At 37.1% G+C, this 26,432-nt stretch overlaps 1 protein-coding gene across 2 annotated transcripts in view; it reads right to left on the reverse strand.

Moving 5' to 3' along the window:
• The window catches only part of LOC125269233 (cysteine-rich motor neuron 1 protein-like), a 57,974-nt gene extending 45,581 nt beyond the window's left edge, over window positions 1-12,393 (reverse strand). The window contains exons 1-3 of one of the 2 annotated variants that reach the window (XM_048192106.1): window positions 11,805-12,393; window positions 4,681-4,839; window positions 4,230-4,391 (exon numbers count right to left, since the gene is read on the reverse strand). In XM_048192106.1, coding sequence (XP_048048063.1) covers window positions 4,230-4,391; window positions 4,681-4,839; window positions 11,805-12,105 — 622 coding nt within the window. In that variant the 5' untranslated portion in view covers window positions 12,106-12,393. The remainder of the gene's footprint in view (window positions 1-4,229; window positions 4,392-4,680; window positions 4,840-11,804) is intronic. The other variant, XM_048192105.1, reaches the window with a different exon arrangement.
• Between the last annotated feature and the right edge of the window lie 14,039 nt (window positions 12,394-26,432).

A 26,432-nucleotide genomic window follows, 5' to 3' on the forward strand; every position in this document is an offset into this window, starting at 1 on the left:
AGAAAGGTTCAGCAACACTTGTGATTTTATATTTCAACCCATATTAGCAGGTAGTGCAAGCGATCATTCACTGGGTGACTAAATGCCACACAAACTCTGGCTAGTCTCTCGAGATGCTGTACTTTGTAACAATATTTTACTGGTTACAAATTATGAAGGCGAAGTGGGAACAGTATTTGGGATTTTACAATTAAAATAAAAAATAAATAAATAAATTTTAAAAAAATAATAAAATAAAATAAAATAAAAATAATAAAAATAAATAAATAAATAAAATAAAGAATAAAATAGAATAAAATAATAAAATAAAATAGGTTTATAATGTTTTTGAAAGTTTTAAAGTTTTTTTCTGCTCAACAAGGCTGCATTTATTTGATCAAAAATACAGTAAAAATTGTGAAATATTATTACAATTTAAAAAGCTGTTTTCTATGTGAATATATAGTGAAGAGTAATTTATTTCTGTGATCAAAGCTGAATTTTTAGCATCATTACTCCAGTCTTCAGTGTCACATGATCCTTCAGAAATCAATCTAATATGATTATTTGCTGCTCAAGAAACATTTATGATTATTATTATTATTAATGTTGAAAACAGTCGTGCTGCTTCATATTTTTGTGAAAAACATGATACACTCAAACTCAAAGTTTTGGGTATGCAAAATTTATTTAAAATCATTTAAATTAATTCTTTTATTCAGCAAGAATGCATTAAATTGATAAAAAGTGGCAGTAAAGATTAAAGAGTAATGATGCTGAAAATTCAGCTTTAATCACAGGAATAAATTATAATTTACTATATATTCACATAGAAAACATGTTTTAAATTGTAATAATATTTCTTAATTTTTACTGTATTTTTGATCAAATAAATGCAGCCTTGGTGAGCAGAAGAGACTATTTTATAAAATCATACCAACCTCAAACTTTTGAACCGTAGTGTATACACACATACATTAAAAAAATCTTTACACCTCCATGTACAGATACAGTAATAGCCTCTTTAATAGATGTTGTAGATCTGACATGCGATTCGCCTTTCATCAAGAGACTAACAGATACCTGATCATATGTGCGCCGCATGTGGCGGAAACATGGTTTTCAGGGACGAGTCTGTTATATAAGCTCCACACTGAAGCGTTGATAACAAACAGACACTCACATCCCACTCGAACAGTCGTGCAAACAAGCTAATGATCAACAGATGTGCGCTTGAGTAATCGCACACAAGCAGCGCTCAGTGTTTGGTTGCTGGAAGGGCCGTCGCTGAACAAAAGGAGCGGCAGAACCAAGAAATCTTGTTTACTGTATCGCTGGACGGATTCGCAGGTCCGTCTCGGGTTCGACAGTTACAGTATGAAGTGATTACTCCACTGAGACTGTACGCTGAAACTAAACAACATCAAGCCTTTTACAAACACTGAGAATAACAGGCCAATCGCTCTTCATTCAGAGAAACGGATCATGTGATGCATTGCAACATCTATTATTACAAATTCTTTCCAGGTTCATGTCAACAGCTTCACTTTGATTACTATTATAATAAACCAGGAGAATAATTAGGTGCTGAGAGAATAAAACTACAGTACTGAAGTAAAGCTCACTATCTAAACAAGAGACGCTGTTAAATAAACTCAACATGCATTAAATGATACTGGACTGAAGTTACAGATACTGAATCAGGAACGATATACTGCTGATTGACATGAGAAATGAAACATGTATTAAAACATTGAGTGGAGCAACCGAGATGAATGTCACAAGACATGAAACTGCAGAAATGCTATTCAGAGTTCTGCATTTATTTGAAGAAAAATACAGTAAAAATTGTAAAAATGTTATAATTAAAATAACTACAGTAAAAATTGTGAAATATTACAATTTAAAATAACTACAGTAAAAATTGTGAAATATTATTTCAATTATATTAAAATATGAAATAACTACAGTCAAAATTATGAAATATTATTGCAATTTAAAATAACTACAGTAAAAATTGTGAAATATTACAATTATATTACGATTTAAAATAACTACATTAAAAATTGTGAAATAGTATTACACTTTAAAATAACTACAGTAAAATTGTTAAATATTACAATTTAAAATAACTACAGTAAAATTGTAAAATATTACACTTTAAAATAACTACAGTAAAATTGTTAAATATTACAATTTAAAATAACTACAGTAAAAACTGTGAAATATTACAATTATATTACAATTTAAAATAACTACATTAAAAATTGTGAAATAGTATTACACTTTAAAATAACTACAGTAAAATTGTTAAATATTACAATTTAAAAGAACTACAGTAAAATTGTTAAATATTACACTTTAAAATAACTACAGTGAAAATGTGAAATATTACAATTTAAAATAACTACATTAAAAATTGTGAAATAGTATTACACTTTAAAATAACTACAGTAAAATTGTTAAATATTACAATTTAAAATAACTACAGTAAAAATGTGAAATATTATTACACTTTAAAATAACTACAGTAAAAATGTGAAATATTACAATTTAAAATAACTACATTAAAAATTGTGAAATAGTATTACACTTTAAAATAACTACAGTAAAAATTGTGAAATATTACAATTTTAAATAACTACAGTACAAAATTATGAAATATAATTACAATGTAAAATAGCTGTTTTCTATGTGAATATATAGTAAAGTGTAATTTATTCCTGAATTTTCAGCATCGTTACTCCAGTCTTCAGTGTCACATGATAAATGATAAAAATGATAAAAATTTGCATTAGGTACACTGCAAAAAATGCTTTTCTTACTTAGCATTTTTTTTATTCACAATTTTAATCGTTCACACATGAAAGCGATGTATGCAGAAAACGTCACAGACTTGCTCAGAATTTAAAGTCACCATGAATTCAAAATGGACAATTCTTGTTTTTTTTAATGGAATATTGCAGTGTGATTTATCGCTGCACATCATTATTGTGTTAAATTCATGTTCCTGGTAATCTTGAATCAGAATATCTTCTCCTCCCTCTTTCAGCACCTCTTCTCTGATGATGAGGGCGGGGCAACCTGTCACTCACATGAGATCCACCAATAGCAAACCACAACCATCCAATCAATTCCACACAGACAAAATCAAGCCCCGCCCTACATTTGTTCTTGTTTGAGAAGCGTTTCACTCGTATATATGACACAATAGAGAAGAAAAGACCAGCGAAACTTTCCTTTCATGCCAACTTTAAAGATCCATCATTCACAAAGTTCTACACATCTTCTGCCTCTACTTGCTTGTTTGTTTATTAAATATTCAGTCTAATCTGATGATGCTTTCTGCTACCAATAAGAGTGTAATACACACATTTAACATATTTGATCCAGTTTTTCCCACAGTAAATGTGATCGAATGCCAGATGCCACCTGGAACTAATAATAATAATAATCATCTTCCAGCAGGTAATTCAGTTCATTAGTTTGGTTTTCAGTTGGAATTATCCATTTTATATCTTAAAGTGCCTCTATTATGCTTTTTCGGATATTCCCGTTCATGCAGTGTGTAACAGAGCTGTTTGTGAATCAAAGATCAAAGATAAATGGAGTTTTTGTCTCCCAAAAGAAAGAATCGATTCTGAACTGTCTGAAACGAGTCGTCAGTAATTTCAGTCTCAATTCCTGCTTAAATCTACATCATTTTGTGACTAATTTGCATAATACCAGCCCATTGGCTGCTGGCAAACAGCATCTGCTTTGCCCCGCCCTCAATCACATGTGTTGTTCATGTCGAGACGACCAAAGCAAATCCACTTTGATGAGATTGATATGATAAAACCGACACCATCGTTACTGTTCGTATCACTGTGAATCAAGAGCTGAGATTCAGATATGATAATGAGCGTTTGGTTTCTGACCTATCACAACAGACTTGGCCATCTGACCAATCAGAGCAGAGCAGAATCTCAGAAAGGCGGGGTTTAGAGAGACCGAATCTTTGAACGAACAGTTTCAGACACTGTGAGAAAAGAGCTGATGCTGCAGTGGATATTATGAGAAAATTAAAGTGTTTTTTGACCTTGGATGGGTGTAAACCTATTGTAAACCTCCAAAACAAAACTAGGAGCCTTTAAAATAGCATAATAGGTGCAAAAATTCTAAAACTATCGCACATACACACACACACACACACACATCCTGTCTCAAATGTCCTGTTGAGTGTTAATGCACTGGAAATGTTGCGTTACCTGCTGCTCGCTGGCACTGACTGCGGTTGACGTACGTGAAGTGATCATAGCAGCTCTGGGACGAACAAACACAGCCGTCGGCCGTCAGATTACAGCCAGAAAACACACACGCCGGGTTCGCGGGGCCCACAAACTTGTGTCTGTGTTCGTGACGGCGAGACCCTGAGAGACAGAGAGTTTCAGGTCAAACACAGGCTACAGATGATTAATAGACCATGATTAATGTGGCATATAAATTGCGACTCACCTTAATGTAAACTTGGTTCAATGAATTTAAATAAATTTAGGTTCAAATAACTTTACACTGAACATAAACGATGTGACATGACAGTTTATTTAAAGATACATCATGCACAAACCTGTTAAAACACGTCAGAGCTGCTCGCAAAGAAAACTTTGGGACGTGTTCCAATCCGAACGAAAAAGAATCGATTTTGCACAGGCTTCATACCTGTTTTCCCAGCATGCACGCATGCGTCTCTGTCGGGATAGCTGTAGGTTCTGATGCAGGAGCGTTTGGACTCACACACACACCGTCCGTCCACACGATCACAGCCGCTCACCAGGGGGCAGCGCTCGTCCTCCATGTCTGCGTCCGCATCGGGTACCACTGTAGAGAAGAAGAAGACAGCGTTACTCAATAACGTCAGGCTCGTTTGTCTCGGCTGTAGTGAGATTTGTTTGCTTTCGTTCCACAGAATGGTGCCAAAACGAGACATGGCATGCTTGAAAAGATCTCTTTAATGTCTCATGAGCAATGCAATGAGATAAAACTGACACATAATCGAGAACTTCACTCTAAAAGAGAAACCTCTGAGCGAAAAGAATTACCCCATTTGTACATTAGACACAGTTTGAGTCTTTCTGAATTTCACTGCCTCAAGTTTCTCTTGAGCCCCTCACATGCATCACTGTGTTTTCCTCTTCCAGCCGCATGTGTGTTAAATAAGTCTAGAGTATCCACGTCAGAGGCAGAACCCCCTCCGGCTCCCGCAGGTTCTCCTGAAGACCCCCCAGCCCGGCGCATGTGAATAAACAAAGACAAACCGGCTTCGACGGCTCCTACGGTCCCCCGTGATGCTCTCCTGGGGATTGGCTCACAAACTCTCACCAAACAAACCAGAAGAAAACTGCTCAGGAGATGTAATAGCCCAGCTTACAAAAATACGTTCTAATACATTCCCTTTAGATTATGAAAATGTTTTTTCTGAATGTTCTCTGAACGTTCAAAACATCCAGTTTTATACAAACCTTTTTCTTGGTAATGCGAATGTTCCATTTTATCATTCTCTAAACACTTTAGGAATGTTACATTTGAATGTTCTCTGAATGTTCTCAAACAAGCAGTAACAATTTAAAAAATGACAAACATCCAAATAAAACAACAACAACAACAAAATAAAAAACGTTCCATGATGTATAAATAATGTTTTTGTGCTAATGCTTTGAGAACATTACAGATAACTTTGAACAAACATTCTATTGGCCACATTCAGACTGCAGCTATATTAATTTAGAGCTTAATCCTGTTCTGTACACGCTGTTCAGTCATTTACAGGAGTGACAACAGCATTCTACAACTGATTTAACTCCTGAGGTAGTGACAAGTACCTATTACTACTACCGCTGCTGCTGTTATTGCTGCTGCTGGTTATTGCTGCTGCTGCTGCTGTTATTGCTGCTGCTTTTATTGCTGCTGCTGCTGCTGCTGATGCGGTTATTGCTGCTGCTGCTGTTATTGCTGCTGTTGGTTATTGCTGCTGCTGCTGTTACTGCTCCTGCTGCTGTTATTGCTGCTGCTTTTACTGCTGCTGCTGTTACTGCTCCTGCTGCTGTTATTGCTGCTGCTGTTACTGCTCCTGCTGCTGTTATTGCTGCTGCTTTTATTGCTGCTCCTGCTGCTGTTATTGCTGCTGCTTTTATTGCTGCTGCTGCTGCTGCTGTTGGTTATTGCTGCTGCTGTTATTGCTGCTGTTGGTTATTGCTGCTGCTGCTGTTACTGCTCCTGCTGCTGTTATTGCTGCTGTTGGTTATTGCTGCTGCTGCTGTTACTGCTCCTGCTGCTGTTATTGCTGCTGCTTTTACTGCTGCTGCTGTTACTGCTCCTGCTGCTGTTATTGCTGCTGCTTTTATTGCTGCTCCTGCTGCTGTTATTGCTGCTGCTTTTATTGCTGCTGCTGCTGCTGCTGTTGGTTATTGCTGCTGCTGCTGCTGCTGATGCGGTTATTGCTGCTGCTGCTGTTATTGCTGCTGTTGGTTATTGCTGCTGCTGCTGTTACTGCTCCTGCTGCTGTTATTGCTGCTGCTGCTGGCTATTACTACTGCTGCTTTTACTGCTGCTGCGGTTATTGTTGCTGCTGCTGCTGCTGCTATTGCTGCTGCTGCTGCTGTTATTGATGCTGCTGTTTGTTATTGCTGCTGCTGTTATTAATGCTGCTGCTGTTATTGCTGCTGCTGCTGCTGGCTATTACTACTGCTGCTTTTACTGCTGCTGTTGGTTATTGCTGCTGCTGTTGGTTATTGCTGCTGCTATTGCTGCTGCTGTTATTGCTGCTGCTGCTGTTGGTTATTGCTGCTGCTGCTGTTATTAATGCTGCTGCTGTTACTGCTGCTGCTGTTGGTTATTGCTGCTACGGTTATTGCTGCTGTTGTTATTGCTGCTGCTGCTGTTATTGCTGCTGCTATTACTGCTGCTGGTTATTATTGCTGCTGCTGTTATTGCTGCTGCTGGTTATTACTGCTGCTGCTGCTGTTATTGCTGCTGCTTTTATTGCTGCTGCTGCTGCTGTTATTGCTGCTGCTGCTGCTGGCTATTACTACTGCTGCTTTTACTGCTGCTGCGGTTATTGTTGCTGCTGCTGCTGCTGTTATTGCTGCTGCTGCTGCTGCTGCTGTTATTGATGCTGCTGTTGGTTATTGCTGCTGCTGTTATTAATGCTCCTGCTGTTATTGCTGCTGCTGCTGCTGCTGGCTATTACTACTGCTGCTTTTACTGCTGCTGTTGGTTATTGCTGCTGCTGTTGGTTATTGCTGCTGCTATTGCTGCTGCTGTTATTGCTGCTGCTGCTGTTGGTTATTGCTGCTGCTGTTATTAATGCTGCTGCTGCTGTTACTGCTGCTGCTGTTGGTTATTGCTGCTGCTGTTGGTTATTGCTGCTGCTATTGCTGCTGCTGTTATTGCTGCTGCTGCTGTTGGTTATTGCTGCTGCTGTTATTAATGCTGCTGCTGCTGTTACTGCTGCTGCTGTTGGTTATTGCTGCTACGGTTATTGCTGCTGTTGTTATTGCTGCTGCTGCTGTTATTGCTGCTGCTATTACTGCTGCTGGTTATTATTGCTGCTGCTGTTATTGCTGCTGCTGGTTATTACTGCTGCTGCTGCTGCTGTTATTGCTGCTGCTTTTATTGCTGCTGCTGCTGTTATTGCTGCTGTTGGTTATTGCTGCTGTTGGTTATTGCTGCTGCTGATGCGGTTATTGCTGCTGCTGCTGTTATTGCTGCTTCTGTTATTGCAGCAGCTGCTGTTATTGCTGCTGTTGGTTATTGCTGCTGCTGCTGTTACTGCTCCTGCTGCTGTTATTGCTGCTGCTGCTGCTGGCTATTACTACTGCTGCTTTTACTGCTGCTGCGGTTATTGTTGCTGCTGTTATTGCTGCTGCTGCTGCTGTTATTGATGCTGCTGTTGGTTATTGCTGCTGCTGTTATTAATGCTGCTGCTGTTATTGCTGCTGCTGCTGGCTATTACTACTGCTGCTTTTACTGCTGCTGCTGTTATTGCTGCTGCTGCTGTTGGTTATTGCTGCTGCTGTTGGTTATTACTGCTGCTATTGCTGCTGCTGTTATTGCTGCTGCTGCTGTTGGTTATTGCTGCTGCTGTTACTGCTGCTGCTGTTGGTTATTGCTGCTGTTGTTGCTGCTGCTGTGGTTATTGCTGCTTCTGTTATTGCAGCTGCTGCAGCTATTGCTGCTGCAGCGTGCCTCTTGAGGCCAGGTGAGTGAGGTTTACACACACAGCTCTACTAGCATGCCTCTGTTACACTCACCCCCTAAACCTCACTACCATCCGGGTCACAGCACCAAATGTAACCGGTCCTACTGATCAAGCTGATCCGAGCGGGATTCAAGCCGGCATCTCCAGCATGGGAGGCAGGCATGCTAACAAGGATGCTAAACGCAGTTTCTAGCGTCAGTTGCCAGCATGCCTCTTGAGGTCAGGGGAGTGAGGTTTACACGTGTGTTGCCAGACCTTGCTAGAAAAACAGCGACCAAGGACAAGCCCACAATAAACCAAAATAAATTCAAATTCTATATAAATAAGAAAATAAGACAAAAATATCGCAACCACCCAGCTCACTTTAATAACTCCATAAACAAGATTGCTTTACAAGCCAAGCTTAAGCAACAAGCCCAAAAACGCTTATAATAAGTGGACATGGCAACACTGCAAGAGCGTGCACTGTGAAGCAGCCTACAAGCATCAACAAAACACGACGCCTCCGTCAACTGTGCTTCAGTTAAAATTGCTGAACATAATGAGTCTTTTGTCGCTGTAATATTTCTTTGGTCAGAATAGCGGATACCAAACACGCAAGACGCCAGAGCGTTGCTATGGTTACCACGGTGTCAATCATTACCGTTTTTGTCACTCCTGAAACTTTACAGTGCGTACGTGGCCTATTAATGTTCCAGGAAGAACGTTTGCTCATAACTTTGAGAGAACCTTGCCAGAACGTTCTCTGTTTACTGGAGGAGATGTGCTTCTATTCTAAAATTCCTGAGATGAAATATAAAAACAGACACAAACAAGTCCTACAGTAAGAGAATCCGCGGATATCAACTTGCTTCAGCTCATATTGAGATCTCTGAGCTGCTGGAAAGGCTTGCTAAATGTTTTTGAACTTTCATCTCAATGCTGGAGAAACAATTGAGATATTATGTGTTTTAAATTGAACAGTACTGGTTAATACAGTAACCACATTCTCAGACATGACTGAGTACTTAAACCAAAGCAGCCAGATATTGGTGCATTTGGCACAAAAAAGTCCCATTTGTGGAAAACCACGTCGCGGTTGTTCTCACGCAGACAGCGCCATCACAAACAGGCTTTTCAAACCAGCCGTCAGATGACCCTGCCAAAACTTTCCCTTTTATTTCCTGTCACCTCAGAATGATCCGCTCCACCAACGTCTTTTCCATATGAATACTTCCTGCGAGGATATTTTCATATTTTCACACGACCCCAAACGCTTTTTGTAGCGAGCGCCCACAAAGCACATCTGTTCACGTCTACGGATCAGACACTGGTTCTGTTTATCAGCACAGGTTTTCCAAAAAGAGGCTGGATCAAACAGGATGCATAAACATGGGGAACGTACTTGTTGAACACAGGCTAGTCTGTAATAAAAACAGTCTGTTCTAGTGCTGCTATCTAAAGTCCACATGATAACTAGTTTAATCAGTTTTGGAGAGGCTGAATGCAAACAAGTTACGTCCTACTCAGTATTGCAGTTTCTCTTATAATTGTTGCAGGTCAAATGAGGAAAGCTGATATTTAAACTCACAAACAGAAGGACATGGAGAAAGTTTGTCTTGGCGTCCAGACCGAGAGAGGAGACAGCTGACATCAGGGACTGACCTCAGGCTGAAGAGACTAAACGAGCGGTCTGACAGTGATTGACCTGCTAGAACAGTTTCATACTGGGGAAACCTGTTTGAAAACAGTCATTATTCTGTTTGGATTGCTGCAGAAATAACACACTGTCACTTTAAATATGCAGTACTGATGTAGAACAGAACACTGCAGAAATGTAGCATTATTTAAAGGTTCTTTATGGAATCATAGATGCCAATATTTATTGTTAAGAGTGCATGAGAACATTACAAATGAACGTACCCCAAAAAAGACCGATATACAATATTCAACAAGCTCTTTTCATTTCCACATCTTCTATTCGTCTTCAGCCATGTCAGAATATAAATAGCCTCATTAATTTCTTTGCTAATGGGGGGGATGAGGTAATTATCGATGATAATCATGAATAATGTATTACTATGCTAAAGAGATGCTGGTTAATCAGTGGCTGGAAACGACTATCATTATTTAACCTCAATTTTTTGAAATGATGATCATATTTTATTTCTCATGATCGCACTCCTAAAACTTCCACGCTGTCCACACGGAGAATAACTTAAAATATAACTTAACTTTGAGACTTTTTCCTCTAACAGTTCTGGCTTTTCAGGTGCTGATTTTGGGATTTGAGACCCGTTGAGGCAAACTCATTCACAGCATCCATTGAATCAGACTCATTCAAAGCAGGGTTACGCACCGGGTCGGGATTAACCCTTAACACCGCGCTTGTAAATAAAACCTAATCAAGGACACGATCCCTTGGGATGAATCACAGACCCCACAGGAGGAAGATGAAGACGAGGGGTAATTGAGCTCCGGAAACCTTCCCACAGACCAACTTCTGCTTTCGCTCAGCCGTCTGGAGCAATTCAAGTATTTAAACATGGAGAAAGTCCAGCTCCGGTCAGGCATTATGACCTTTTCCTTACTAAACTCTTGGAAAGGAGCCTAATATCACATCATAGATCAAATCACAGGACACTGCGGTCAATGAAGAAGAGCCGATCATCCAGTGCAGTTACATCAGCGCCATTATTACATCAATGAAGGATGAAATTTTAGACTGACATAAGATGGATTCACATTAACTGAGCAAATCTCTTACGAATAACTTGTTCTTGATTATCAGACAATTTTGACATTATAAACCTCATAGCAACAAAAATGGGAATCAAAATAAGCATATCTGTGTCTCCACTAACTAAAAAGTACCATGGTATTATCAATGGTCTTTTGGACATGCACTATGTCAATACTATACTGTAGTATTTGGACAAGTAACTATGGCAATACCATGTTTTTGGACATGTGCCATAGCAATACTTTGGTATTTTGCACATGGTACTAAGGCAATACCATGTTTTTTTACATTTGCCATGGCAATACTATAGTATTTGGACATAGAACTATGGCAATACCATGTTTTTGGATATGTACCATAGCAATACTATAGTATTTTAAGCATGGTGCTATAGCAATAACACTTTTTTTACATTTACCATGGCAGTACTATAGTATTTGGACACAGAACTATGGCAATACCATGTTTTTTAGGCATTTGCCATGGCAGTACTATAGTATTTGGACATAGAATTTTGTTTTTGAACATGACACTATGGCAATACCATGTTTTTTTAGACATTTAGCATGGTATTCTTCAAAGTGTTATATGCTATTATACATCTCAATCAGAGCTATATGACAGTACCATGGTATTACCATTATTTTACCATGGTACAGAACTACCTTCTGAAAACTATATCAGTCAGTGTACTAAAAAAAGCATAATTTCTCACTGATTTCATCCAACCAGAGCCAAAATCCACAACCTTACTCCCCCTCCTCATCTTCATCTTCATCTTCATCATCATGGGTGGTCTTACACACTTCATAAACATTCACTCAGTGTCGTGAAGTCAAGGTAAAGCTCGCGCGCGTCACTGACCTCTGCAGACACCTGTCTCAGGTATGAGCGCCGGTCCGGTTCTGTTGAGCGCGGCGCATGTGAGTCCGAAGCCGCAGTAGCCCAGAGTCCAGTCCGGCCCGCCGCACAGCTCGAGCTCCAGCCGAGAGCACTGCTCGCAGCAGCCGCACGGGTCACGGGCCAGAACCCGGCCCGAACCGCACCCGAGCGCGCCGAGGTGCGGGCACGAGCGGAGCGCGCACGGTGCGCATTCGTGAGCCCCAGCCACCCGAGCGCAGAAGCCCAGCACACTCAAAATGCACAACAAACTCCGGTGACACATTGTGACGCGCTTTGGCGAAGTTTACAGAGTCTCGAGCGTCTCTAACATGAACGTCCAGATGCGCAAAGTCCAAATAAATCCAGAAGCGGATCAAATGAGACTCTCTTGATATACAAACTTCCTACAAACTTCCTCGCTAGGAATGATAAAAGTTTCCAGTAAGTGAAAGTGTTCGTAAAGCTGGTACAGTAACTGTGGTGATGATGATGATGAGGATGATGTTTCTGTCCGTGTCACTGAATCACTGACACTCCAACTGAGTCTCAAACACGTTACAAGGAGAGAGACATCATAGCCACGCCCCCCTCGATGATTGACGTGGAGTGCGTCCAATCAGAAGCAGCGAAAGAGGGGGCAAGTCAGTTTCTCATACAAAATCTGTCAAACATTCATTCATTCATTCATTCATTCATTCATTCATTCATTCATTTCAGTGAGCTTCAATAATAACAAAAAGTGAGTTTTGGCATGAAATGAATATCCACCCTCTCTATTTTCTAAATGTATGTTATACATTTCATCTGTGCATACATTTAGTGCACTTAAACCCCGCCCCCTGCAAACTCTTTTGAGTGCCACGCCCACATCTCATTATCCAATCAACAACCGATGCATAGAACCAAGTCCCACCCTACGCTTTTTCTTTTTCAATAATCCATTACAATTAGATGTACATCACCATATACACAAGAAAAGATAGTGAGTTCAGAAACATCTACTTTTGAGATTTATTTATTTATTTATTTATTTATTTATCTATCTAAAGTGTTTAGTATTGAAATTATGCATCATTCTACAGAATTATGTCCTTCAAAAGTTGCATTTGTTTTGAAGTCATTCTCTGTCTAAACTGCTTTGGCTTCACAAAAGCTGTTCAAGTCGTGGCACGTGTGACCGGCCGCTCCGCCCTCACTTCTCTGTGATCTTCTGCTCTCCACAACCTTTAATGTGGGATTTTTTCACCTGCTTTATGGTCCGGCCGGTGAAAATGGTGCATCTGATCACTTAGTAAAGTAGCAGCACACAAGACACATGATTTGAGGAATCATTCACTTCTGGAGTACAAACGCTGCACTTACACACTACAGAATTGCGAGATATAAAGTCAGAATTGCAAGATATAAAGTCAGAATTGCGAGATATAAAGTCAGAATTGCGAGATATAAAGTCAGAATTGAGTGATATAAAGTCAGAATTGCGTGACATAAAGTCAGAATTGTGAGATATAAAGTCAGAATTGCGAGATGTAAAGTCAGAATTGTGAGATATAAAGTCAGAATTGCGTGACAAAGTCAGAATTGTGAGATATAAAGTCAGAATTGCGAGATATAAAGTCAGAATTGCGAGATATAAAGTCAGAATTGCGAGATATAAAGTCAGAATTGTGAGATATAAAGTCAGAATTGTGAGATATAAAGTCAGAATTGCGAGATATAGTCAGAATTGTGAGATATAAAGTCAGAATTGCAATTTATAAAGTCAGAATTGAGTGATATAAAGTCAGAATTAAGTGATATAAAGTCAGAATTGCGAGATATAAAGTCAGAATTGCGAGTTATAAAGTCAGAATTGTGAGATATAAAGTCAGAATTGCGAGTTATAAAGTCAGAATTGCGTGACATAAAGTCAGAATTGTGAGATATAAAGTCAGAATTGTGAGATATAAAGTCAGAATTGCGTGACAAAGTCAGAATTGTGAGATATAAAGTCAGAATTGTGAGATATAAAGTCAGAATTGCGTGACAAAGTCAGAATTGTGAGATATAAAGTCAGAATTGCGAGTTATAAAGTCAGAATTGCAATTTATAAAGTCAGAATTGAGTGATATAAAGTCAGAATTAAGTGATATAAAGTCAGAATTGCGAGATATAAAGTCAGAATTGCGAGATATAAAGTCAGAATTGCGAGTTATAAAGTCAGAATTGCAATTTATAAAGTCAGAATTGAGTGATATAAAGTCAGAATTGCGAGATATAAAGTCAGAATTGCGAGATATAAAGTCAGAATTGCGAGTTATAAAGTCAGAATTGTGAGATATAAAGCCAGAATTGCGTGTTATAAAGTCAGAATTGAGTGATATAAAGTCAGAATTGCGTGATATAAAGTCAGAATTGCGTGATATAAAGTCAGAATTGCGAGATATAAAGTCAGAATTGCGAGATATAAAGTCAGAATTGAGAGATATAAAGTCAGAATTGCGTGATATAAAGTCAGAATTGCATGATATAAAGTCAGAATTGCGAGATATAAAGTCAGAATTGCGAGATATAAAGTCAGAATTGTGAGATATAAAGTCAGAATTGCGAGTTATAAAGTCAGAATTGCGAGTTATAAAGTCAGAATTGCGAGATATAGTCAGAATTGTGAGATATAAAGTCAGAATTGTGAGATATAAAGTCAGAATTGCGAGATATAGTCAGAATTGTGAGATATAAAGTCAGAATTGCGAGTTATAAAGTCAGAATTGCGAGTTATAAAGTCAGAATTGCGAGATATAGTCAGAATTGTGAGATATAAAGTCAGAATTGTGAGATATAAAGTCAGAATTGCGAGATATAAAGTCAGAATTGTGAGATATAAAGTCAGAATTGCGAGTTATAAAGTCAGAATTGCGAGTTATAAAGTCAGAATTGCGAGATATAGTCAGAATTGTGAGATATAAAGTCAGAATTGTGAGATATAAAGTCAGAATTGCGAGATATAGTCAGAATTGTGAGATATAAAGTCAGAATTGTGAGATATAAAGTCAGAATTGCGAGATATAAAGTCAGAATTGCGAGTTATAAAGTCAGAATTGCGAGTTATAAAGTCAGAATTGCGAGATATAAAGTCAGAATTGCGAGATATAAAGTCAGAATTGCGAGATATAAAGTCAGAATTGAGAGATATAAAGTCAAAATTGCGTGATATAAAGTCAGAATTGCGAGATATAAAGTCAGAATTGCGTGATATAAAGTCAGAATTGCGAGATATAAAGTCAGAATTGCGTGATATAAAGTCAGAATTGCGTGATATAAAGTCAGAATTGCGAGATATAAAGTCAGAATTGCGTGATATAAAGTCAGAATTGCGAGATATAAAGTCAGAATTGCGTGATATAAAGTCAGAATTGCGTGATATAAAGTCAGAATTGCGTGATATAAAGTCAGAATTGCGAGATATAAAGTCAGAATTGCGTGATATAAAGTCAGAATTGCGAGATATAAAGTCAGAATTGCGAGATATAAAGTCAGAATTGCGTGATATAAAGTCAGAATTGCGAGATATAAAGTCAGAATTGCGAGATATAGTCAGAATTGTGAGATATAAAGTCAGAATTGTGAGATATAAAGTCAGAATTGCGAGATATAAAGTCAGAATTGCGAGATATAAAGTCAGAATTGTGAGATAAAAGTCAGAATTGAGACATATAAAGTCAGAATTGTGAGATAAAAGTCAGAATTGCGAGATATAAAGTCAGAATTGCGAGATATAAAGTCATAATTGCGAGATATAAAGTCAGAATTGTGAGATATAAAGTCAGAATTGCGAGTTATAAAGTCAGAATTGCGAGTTATAAAGTCAGAATTGCGAGATATAGTCAGAATTGTGAGATATAAAGTCAGAATTGTGAGATATAAAGTCAGAATTGCGTGATATAAAGTTCGAATTGCGAGATATAAAGTCAGAATTGTGAGATATAAAGTCAGAATTGCGAGATATAAAGTCAGAATTGCGAGATATAAAGTCAGAATTGTGAGATATAAAGTCAGAATTGCGAGATATAGTCAGAATTGTGAGATATAAAGTCAGAATTGTGAGATATAAAGTCAGAATTGCGAGATATAGTCAGAATTGTGAGATATAAAGTCAGAATTGTGAGATATAAAGTCAGAATTGCGAGATATAAAGTCAGAATTGCGAGTTATAAAGTCAGAATTGCGAGTTATAAAGTCAGAATTGCGAGTTATAAAGTCAGAATTGCGAGATATAAAGTCAGAATTGCGAGATATAAAGTCAGAATTGCGAGATATAAAGTCAGAATTGAGAGATATAAAGTCAAAATTGCGTGATATAAAGTCAGAATTGCGTGATATAAAGTCAGAATTGCGAGATATAAAGTCAGAATTGCGTGATATAAAGTCAGAATTGCGAGATATAAAGTCAGAATTGCGAGATATAAAGTCAGAATTGCGTGATATAAAGTCAGAATTGCGAGATATAAAGTCAGAATTGCGAGATATAGTCAGAATTGTGAGATATAAAGTCAGAATTGTGAGATATAAAGTCAGAATTGCGAGATATAAAGTCAGAATTGTGAGATATAAAGTCAGAATTGTGAGATATAAAGTCAGAATTGCGAGATATAAAGTCAGAATTGTGAGATAAAAGTCAGAATTGAGACATATAAAGTCAGAATTGTGAGATAAAAGTCAGAATTGCGAGATATAAAGTCAGAATTGCGAGATATAAAGTCATAATTGCGAGATATAAAGTCAGAATTGCGTGATATAAAGTCATAATTGTGAGATATAAAGGCAGAATTGCGAGATATAAAGTCAGAATTGCGAGATATAAAGTCAGAATTGCAAGATATAGTCAGAATTGCGAGATATAAAGTCAGAATTGCGAGTTATAAAGTCAGAATTGCGAGATATAAAGTCAGAATTGTGAGATATAAAGTCAGAATTGCAAGATATAGTCAGAATTGCGAGATATAAAGTCAGAATTGCGAGTTATAAAGTCAGAATTGCGAGATATAAAGTCAGAATTGCGAGATATAAAGTCAGAATTGCAAGATATAGTCAGAATTGCGAGATATAAAGTCAGAATTGCGAGTTATAAAGTCAGAATTGCGAGATATAAAGTCAGAATTGCGAGTTATAAAGTCAGAATTGCAATTTATAAAGTCAGAATTGAGTGATATAAAGTCAGAATTGCGAGATATAAAGTCAGAATTGCGAGATATAAAGTCAGAATTGCGAGTTATAAAGTCAGAATTGTGAGATATAAAGCCAGAATTGCGTGTTATAAAGTCAGAATTGAGTGATATAAAGTCAGAATTGCGTGATATAAAGTCAGAATTGCGTGATATAAAGTCAGAATTGCGAGATATAAAGTCAGAATTGCGAGATATAAAGTCAGAATTGAGAGATATAAAGTCAGAATTGCGTGATATAAAGTCAGAATTGCATGATATAAAGTCAGAATTGCGAGATATAAAGTCAGAATTGCGAGATATAAAGTCAGAATTGTGAGATATAAAGTCAGAATTGCGAGTTATAAAGTCAGAATTGCGAGTTATAAAGTCAGAATTGCGAGATATAGTCAGAATTGTGAGATATAAAGTCAGAATTGTGAGATATAAAGTCAGAATTGCGAGATATAGTCAGAATTGTGAGATATAAAGTCAGAATTGCGAGTTATAAAGTCAGAATTGCGAGTTATAAAGTCAGAATTGCGAGATATAGTCAGAATTGTGAGATATAAAGTCAGAATTGTGAGATATAAAGTCAGAATTGCGAGATATAAAGTCAGAATTGTGAGATATAAAGTCAGAATTGCGAGTTATAAAGTCAGAATTGCGAGTTATAAAGTCAGAATTGCGAGATATAGTCAGAATTGTGAGATATAAAGTCAGAATTGTGAGATATAAAGTCAGAATTGCGAGATATAGTCAGAATTGTGAGATATAAAGTCAGAATTGTGAGATATAAAGTCAGAATTGCGAGATATAAAGTCAGAATTGCGAGATATAAGTCAGAATTGCGAGATATAAAGTCAGAATTGCGAGATATAAAGTCAGAATTGCGAGATATAAAGTCAGAATTGCGAGATATAAAGTCAGAATTGAGAGATATAAAGTCAGAATTGCGAGATATAAAGTCAGAATTGCGAGATATAAAGTCAGAATTGCGTGATATAAAGTCAGAATTGCGAGATATAAAGTCAGAATTGCGTGATATAAAGTCAGAATTGCGTGATATAAAGTCAGAATTGCGAGATATAAAGTCAGAATTGCGTGATATAAAGTCAGAATTGCGAGATATAAAGTCAGAATTGCGTGATATAAAGTCAGAATTGCGTGATATAAAGTCAGAATTGCGTGATATAAAGTCAGAATTGCGAGATATAAAGTCAGAATTGCGTGATATAAAGTCAGAATTGCGAGATATAAAGTCAGAATTGCGAGATATAAAGTCAGAATTGCGTGATATAAAGTCAGAATTGCGAGATATAAAGTCAGAATTGCGAGATATAGTCAGAATTGTGAGATATAAAGTCAGAATTGTGAGATATAAAGTCAGAATTGCGAGATATAAAGTCAGAATTGCGAGATATAAAGTCAGAATTGTGAGATAAAAGTCAGAATTGAGACATATAAAGTCAGAATTGTGAGATAAAAGTCAGAATTGCGAGATATAAAGTCAGAATTGCGAGATATAAAGTCATAATTGCGAGATATAAAGTCAGAATTGTGAGATATAAAGTCAGAATTGCGAGTTATAAAGTCAGAATTGCGAGTTATAAAGTCAGAATTGCGAGATATAGTCAGAATTGTGAGATATAAAGTCAGAATTGTGAGATATAAAGTCAGAATTGCGTGATATAAAGTTCGAATTGCGAGATATAAAGTCAGAATTGTGAGATATAAAGTCAGAATTGCGAGATATAAAGTCAGAATTGCGAGATATAAAGTCAGAATTGTGAGATATAAAGTCAGAATTGCGAGATATAGTCAGAATTGTGAGATATAAAGTCAGAATTGTGAGATATAAAGTCAGAATTGCGAGATATAGTCAGAATTGTGAGATATAAAGTCAGAATTGTGAGATATAAAGTCAGAATTGCGAGATATAAAGTCAGAATTGCGAGTTATAAAGTCAGAATTGCGAGTTATAAAGTCAGAATTGCGAGTTATAAAGTCAGAATTGCGAGATATAAAGTCAGAATTGCGAGATATAAAGTCAGAATTGCGAGATATAAAGTCAGAATTGAGAGATATAAAGTCAAAATTGCGTGATATAAAGTCAGAATTGCGTGATATAAAGTCAGAATTGCGAGATATAAAGTCAGAATTGCGTGATATAAAGTCAGAATTGCGAGATATAAAGTCAGAATTGCGAGATATAAAGTCAGAATTGCGTGATATAAAGTCAGAATTGCGAGATATAAAGTCAGAATTGCGAGATATAGTCAGAATTGTGAGATATAAAGTCAGAATTGTGAGATATAAAGTCAGAATTGCGAGATATAAAGTCAGAATTGTGAGATATAAAGTCAGAATTGTGAGATATAAAGTCAGAATTGCGAGATATAAAGTCAGAATTGTGAGATAAAAGTCAGAATTGAGACATATAAAGTCAGAATTGTGAGATAAAAGTCAGAATTGCGAGATATAAAGTCAGAATTGCGAGATATAAAGTCATAATTGCGAGATATAAAGTCAGAATTGCGTGATATAAAGTCATAATTGTGAGATATAAAGGCAGAATTGCGAGATATAAAGTCAGAATTGCGAGATATAAAGTCAGAATTGCAAGATATAGTCAGAATTGCGAGATATAAAGTCAGAATTGCGAGTTATAAAGTCAGAATTGCGAGATATAAAGTCAGAATTGTGAGATATAAAGTCAGAATTGTGAGTTATAAAGTCAGAATTGCGAGATATAAAGTCAGAATTGTGAGATATAAAGTCAGAATTGCGTGATATAAAGTCATAATTGTGAGATATAAAGGCAGAATTGCGAGATATAAAGTCAGAATTGCGAGATATAAAGTCAGAATTGCAAGATATAGTCAGAATTGCGAGATATAAAGTCAGAATTGCGAGTTATAAAGTCAGAATTGCGAGATATAAAGTCAGAATTGTGAGATATAAAGTCAGAATTGTGAGTTATAAAGTCAGAATTGTGAGATATAAAGTCAGAATTGTGAGATATAAAGTCAGAATTGCGTGATATAAAGTCAGAATTGTGAGATATAAAGTCAGAATTGTGTGATATAAAGTCAGAATTGTGAGATATAAAGTCAGAATTGCGAGTTATAAAGTCAGAATTGCGAGATATAAAGTCAGAATTGCGAGATATAAAGTCAGAATTGCGAGATATAAAGTCAGAATTGCAAGATATAAAGTCAGAATTGTGAGTTATAAAGTCAGAATTGCGAGATATAAAGTCAGAATTGTGAGATATAAAGTCAGAATTGCGAGTTATAAAGTCAGAATTGTGTGATATAAAGTCAGAATTGTGAGATATAAAGTCAGAATTGCAAGTTATAAAGTCAGAATTGCGAGATATAAAGTCAGAATTGCGAGATATAAAGTCAGAATTGCAAGATATAAAGTCAGAATTGCGAGATATAAAGTCAGAATTGCGAGATATAAAGTCTGATGTTTTTAGTGGCGGAAACAAGCTTCCATAACAGAGAATGTTATATTACTATTATTTCAAGCAACATTTTTTCATGGTTTTAGTTTTAGTTTCAGTTAACTATAATAAGGAAGATATTTGTCCTCTGTTATTTCTCCATAACAGGCTCTCTGACCCCATGACCTTTGACACAGTGGTGAAAACTTGACCCTTAACATCATCAGAGGAGAGGTCAGAGGTCGTGGTCTGTGTGTGACTGATGACTCTATCTGTGTGCCGTAACACTCCAGTTTCTCCTTTAGCCAGATAACCGCATGTCTGACATGCGCAGGCGCTCGAGTGCGTGAGAAGAGCTGACGGACGGTTCTGACATGTCAGTGACGTGTGTCTCCTCGCAGCAGACATGAGGACGGCTCTCAGCACTCCATGTGAAGTGGACTTCAGCTCTCACTCAAATAGCTCAATCCTCGACTTATCTCAGTAGAAGAGCTAGAAATCCTGCCGCACTGCCTCCACATCAGCTGCTGCTGCTTTCAGGACACACATTTTCCAGTTGGAAATCAAGTGATCCAACATAAGTTTATGGCAGTAAACAAGAATGTCCTTAAAATAAAACACTGAAATGTATTAATATTATCATCATATTATCAAGTTGCGAAATTATTAACAAGACAGACATTTATATCTCGCAATTCTGACTTTATTTCTTGCAATTCCGACTTTATATCTCGCAATTCTGACTTTATAACTCACAATTCTGACTTTATATCTCGTAATTCTGACTTTATATCACGCAATTCTGACTTTATATCTCGCAATTCTGACTTTATATCTCACAATTCTGACTTTATATCTCACAATTCTGACTTTTATCTCACAATTCTGACTTTTATCTCACAATTCTGACTTTATATCTCACAATTCTGACTTTATATCTCACAATTCTGACTTTTATCTCACAATTCTGCAATTCTGACTTTATATCTCACAATTCTGACTTTATTTCTTGCAATTCCGACTTTATATCTCGCAATTCCGACTTTATAACTCACAATTCTGACTTTATATCTCGCAATTCTGACTTTATAACTCACAATTCTGACTTTATATCTCGTAATTCTGACTTTATATCACGCAATTCTGACTTTATATCTCGCAATTCTGACTTTATATCTCACAATTCTGACTTTATATCTCACAATTCTGACTTTTATCTCACAATTCTGACTTTTATCTCACAATTCTGACTTTATATCTCACAATTCTGACTTTATATCTCACAATTCTGACTTTTATCTCACAATTCTGACTTTATATCTCACAATTCTGACTTTTATCTCACAATTCTGACTTTATATCTCACAATTCTGACTTTTATCTCACAATTCTGACTTTATATCTCACAATTCTGACTTTATATCTCACAATTCTGACTTTATATCTCACAATTCTGACTTTTATCTCACAATTCTGACTTTATATCTCACAATTCTGACTTTTATCTCACAATTCTGACTTTATATCTCGCAATTCTGACTTTATATCATGCAATTCTGACTTTATATCTCACAATTCTGACTTTTATCTCACAATTCTGACTTCATAACTCGCAATTTTGAGTTTATTTCTCACAATTCTGACTTTATATCAGTTTTGACTTGCGAGTTTAAATCTTGCAATTCTGAGAAAAAAAGTCAGAATTGTGAGATAAAAAGTTTTACCTTTTTTATTTTTTTATTTAGTGGCGGAAACAAGCTTCTATAATTTCAACCTGATTCAACACGTAAAAATAAGTTTTGTTGGTATAAATTAATGTATTTAGGTTGATTCAATGATGTCACATAATATTTTTGACTTGAATAAAACCAGTTACAAATTTGAAGGTTGCAAATGTTTTGCAGTCCATTTACATTTATGCATCCAAAGCGAGAAACAAAAGCAGTTTTGTCACATATTGCACATTATATATTGCAAATATAGCATGTCATCTTGTTATTTCATGCACATACAAGACTGACACACTGCAAACATAAAGTAGTACAATCTTGTGCACTATTCTGAACATAATCAAATGCAATGCGAGCTACATTTTGCATCATTTCTAAAGGTAAATTATTGTCATTTGCTCTTTGAATGAAAGCAGGGCAGTGATGTGGTTTCTCATTGTGGAGCTGAGTTTTATTTGAAACATTCACCCATAAATTTCAGGCTTTTACCCCCTAGTACAGTGGCATGTGTGCCAGGAGATTGTGCAATCAGGAAAAACTCACACAGAAATAACTTAAAACCATCCGTTCTCACACTAAGACAAACAATTCCTGTCCTCGCGCTGTGACCTAAAGCGTCACACCAAAGGATCCGCTTCAAATGCATCCAAAAGAGCATTTCTCACCAACCTAAAGATCATAAACAAGTTTTTTTTAGAACTGTTTATCAAACGCTGTTTGTATAGCTTCACTGAAACGCTTCATTTGGCAGGTTGAAGGCGAACAGCAGATTACACGACAAACTAAATCAGTGTTTGAAGAATGTGGCAGCGCAGAGGTCACCGTCAGAGGTCAGTGAGTTCAAAGTTTCATGGGACCCTGATACTGATCAGCATTAAAACTGTGATTTTTACCTCGAATCATTCGTACAATAGCACAACAAACATCACATCAATCACTGCTCTTCATGGGAACCAAACGACGTGTTGTTTTCCTGTTTCTGCAGTAACCGGTTCCTGTCACTAGGGAGCTGCGCAGAAGAAAAACTGTATAAACACACTTCAGGTCACATGGGCACCTTCATACTTGTGTTCTAGTCCTCGAAGCATAATGGCATTCTAAACAAAAACATATATATTAGGAACGATGATACTTCAGAGCACTGTAAGAATATGTATGAATTACTTTCTTATTGCTGTTGTGTGAACAGCTTGTAATGAAACTTAAAAAGCGAGACCTTCGCTGACTTCCTAGGTTGTCTATGAAAGCCTGTATTTTTATGTGAAAGACTCGGGATGTTTTTTTTCAGTCAAAAGAATGTGACGTTTACTCTCTTCTGTTCAATGACACATGAAACGAATGCTTATACAATGTTCAGGATAAAAATGCTGAAAGAGTCGTTCTGTACTGTAATGTCAATGTGTCGTGATTCATTCAAACTATAGTCTCAGAGTCAGATCTATATAGTCTATAGTCTCAAATATACTTATAATCACACTATCATAAAAGTATAATTTTAATCACATGATGCGGTGAATCTCAGCGCTGGTCAAACATATCAACATCACTATGATCAGATGCTTTCTGAACTGCTGTTTTCTCATTTTTGTTGAATGTTTACTTTGTTATTGAGAGGAAAGCGTGCAGCATATATTTACGTATTCATCTAAACGTCGCTCTCAGCAGTGTGGACGGCATCGGGGTGTTTGTTAACAGTATAAAGGTATTTCACACTTCTTTTTACTTACAAGCGAAGAACGAAAGGACCTCTGTGAGTATCCTGAATCACATTCAGGCTCTTGTGTGTTACATGTGCACGAGTGCTGCTGCAGTTCACTTAATGGCCACCGGTGTTGCTAACAATAAGGATTTCTGATTTCTACATACAGCCCCTTTAAGTTGCCAGACCAGAAAAAAAGATGTGCTGACAGTCATTTCTGTCCACTGTGTGTGATATTGACCGACAAAATCAAATAAACTTGCAAAAAACTAAAAACAAAAAAAAAGCATTTCTCCCAGTGTTGCCAAGTCCACAGTTTTTCTGCGAAACTGGGCCACTTTTGCCACAGGTTGACCCCAAATAACATGATATTTAACCCCTGGAATGTGAATTTTACCAGGGGAACTTCGTCAAAAATCTGGATTTTATCCCCTGGAATGCATTTTTTACTGGGAGACCCCCTCGAAATGCGATTGGGCTAGTTTTGAGTAGTAATTGGCCGTATTTTGTTGTGAAAACCTGGCAACCCTGATTTCTCCTCTTCTAAATTGCTTCCTAATCTAGTTGTCTAATTAACTTGCTGTTGTAAATTAAACGAGGGAACAGTGCCATTTTGCATCTTTACACACATTTGCAATGAACAACATGTTCTCCAACCAATAAACCCATATAGGTCGTTTGTCACTTCCCTAAAATACGACCCATAGGAGAGTTTGCTAAAGTTGCGCCCCTATTGACAACAGGACACTTTCATTTTAATGCATGGTTCCCTTTTATCTGCATCATATTTCGGGTTTCGCGTAGCTCAACTGGCAGAGCATTGCAATATATAGCAATATGCAATCATAAGATCGTGGGTTCGATCCCAGGGAACACGTGCTCATAAAGTGTGTATGCACTATAAATCACTAAGGGTAGGTTTAGGGGTGGGGTGGGTATGGTCGTTAATAAGAAATGGTGTAAAAAGTCCACACATTGCATTTAAATGAACACGCATTTTGATTGGTAATGACAGTCATACGACATTTCATGACGACAGACGTAACACGACACTGTCATTATTTTTACACCAGCTAGAGGGCGCATGACTTTAAAACGTAAATATAGGTCGTAATAAGGTGCTTTTTTTTTTTTTTTTTTTTTTTTTTTTGGAGGACAGTCTCGCAATGAAATGAGGGACATTCAGGGGCACTTCACCAACAAAAGCCTCGTTTCCACCTAATTTACCCAGAACAATTTGTCTCAGGAACTTTTTCCCCCCCAGACCTGTTGCTGTCTGTGTTTCCATCGCGGTCTTAAAGGATTAGTCCACTTTTAAATACACTTTTCCTGATAAATTTACTCACCCCCATGTCATCCAAGATGTTCATGTCTTTCTTTCGTCAGTCGAAAAGAAATGAAGGTTTTTGAGGAAAACATTTCAGGATTATTCTCCTTACAGTGGACTTCAATGGCTACCAACAGATTGAAGGTCAAAATTACAGTTTCAGTGCAGCTTCAAGGGCTTTAAACGATACCAGATGAGTAATAAGGGTCTTATCTAGTGAATTGATCGGTCATTTTCAAAAAAAAATACAACCGTTTATGCTTTATAAACAAAATATCGCATTGAACGTACTTTCTGCTTCCGCATTCTTCATAACGCTTACGCTGAATGTCCTACGCCTTCCCTATTCAAGTTACGGAATAAAACAAAACTGGCGCAGCGTTCGTTCCGTAACTTGAATAGGGAAGGCGTAGGACATTCAGCGTAAGCGTTATGAAGAACGCGGAAGCGGAAAATACGTTCAAGGCGATATTTTGAAACTGTAATTTTGACCTCCAATCTGTTGGTAGCCATTGAAGTCCACTGTAAGGAGAAAAATCCTGGAATGTTTTCCTCAAAAACCTTCATTTCTTTTCGACTGACGAAAGAAAGACATGAACATCTTGGATGACATGGGGGTGAGTAAATTTATCAGGAAAAGTGTATTTAAAAGTGGACTAATCCTTTAAGTACCATGAAGAAGAGTCCAGTGATGTAGGACTGCGCACGACTTTCCAGTTCCCACTGAATTTTGTCCTTCGCATATAAAGCCTGAACCTCGTTGTCGGTCCATTTCGTATTTTCGAAGGGTGGTTAACCGTGTAGTCAACCAATCAGCATATTCAGCGGTCAAGACCCAACCCCGAAAGTTCCTGAACTTTGAAAAGTACTACCTCGTGAACAGGGACTTTCTGAGGAGGGAATTTTACCCGGTCGAAACACACCGAGTACAACCCCAAAGTCCCTAAAGTTCCTGTGGTGGAAACGGGGATGAAGTCCTGTGTGCACTCTTAAGAAATCCATTAAAATGAGAAATAATAAAGGGCTGAAGATGGAACGGGTCAAGTTTTATTTTCAGAGGGATTGAATGTTTACCCAACTAACAGGGAACGTTCTCAAAACTTTGGCTAACGTGGTTCTCTCAAAGTTAACAAACGTTCTTCCAGTAACTTTAATAGAACGTTCATTTAATGTTCTCAAAATGTTATTCATAGCTCGTTTTTCTGAAACATTTTAGCTGTACG

This window comes from Megalobrama amblycephala, linkage group LG5, assembly GCF_018812025.1.
Source record: "Megalobrama amblycephala isolate DHTTF-2021 linkage group LG5, ASM1881202v1, whole genome shotgun sequence".
Classification (NCBI taxonomy): domain Eukaryota; kingdom Metazoa; phylum Chordata; class Actinopteri; order Cypriniformes; family Xenocyprididae; genus Megalobrama; species Megalobrama amblycephala.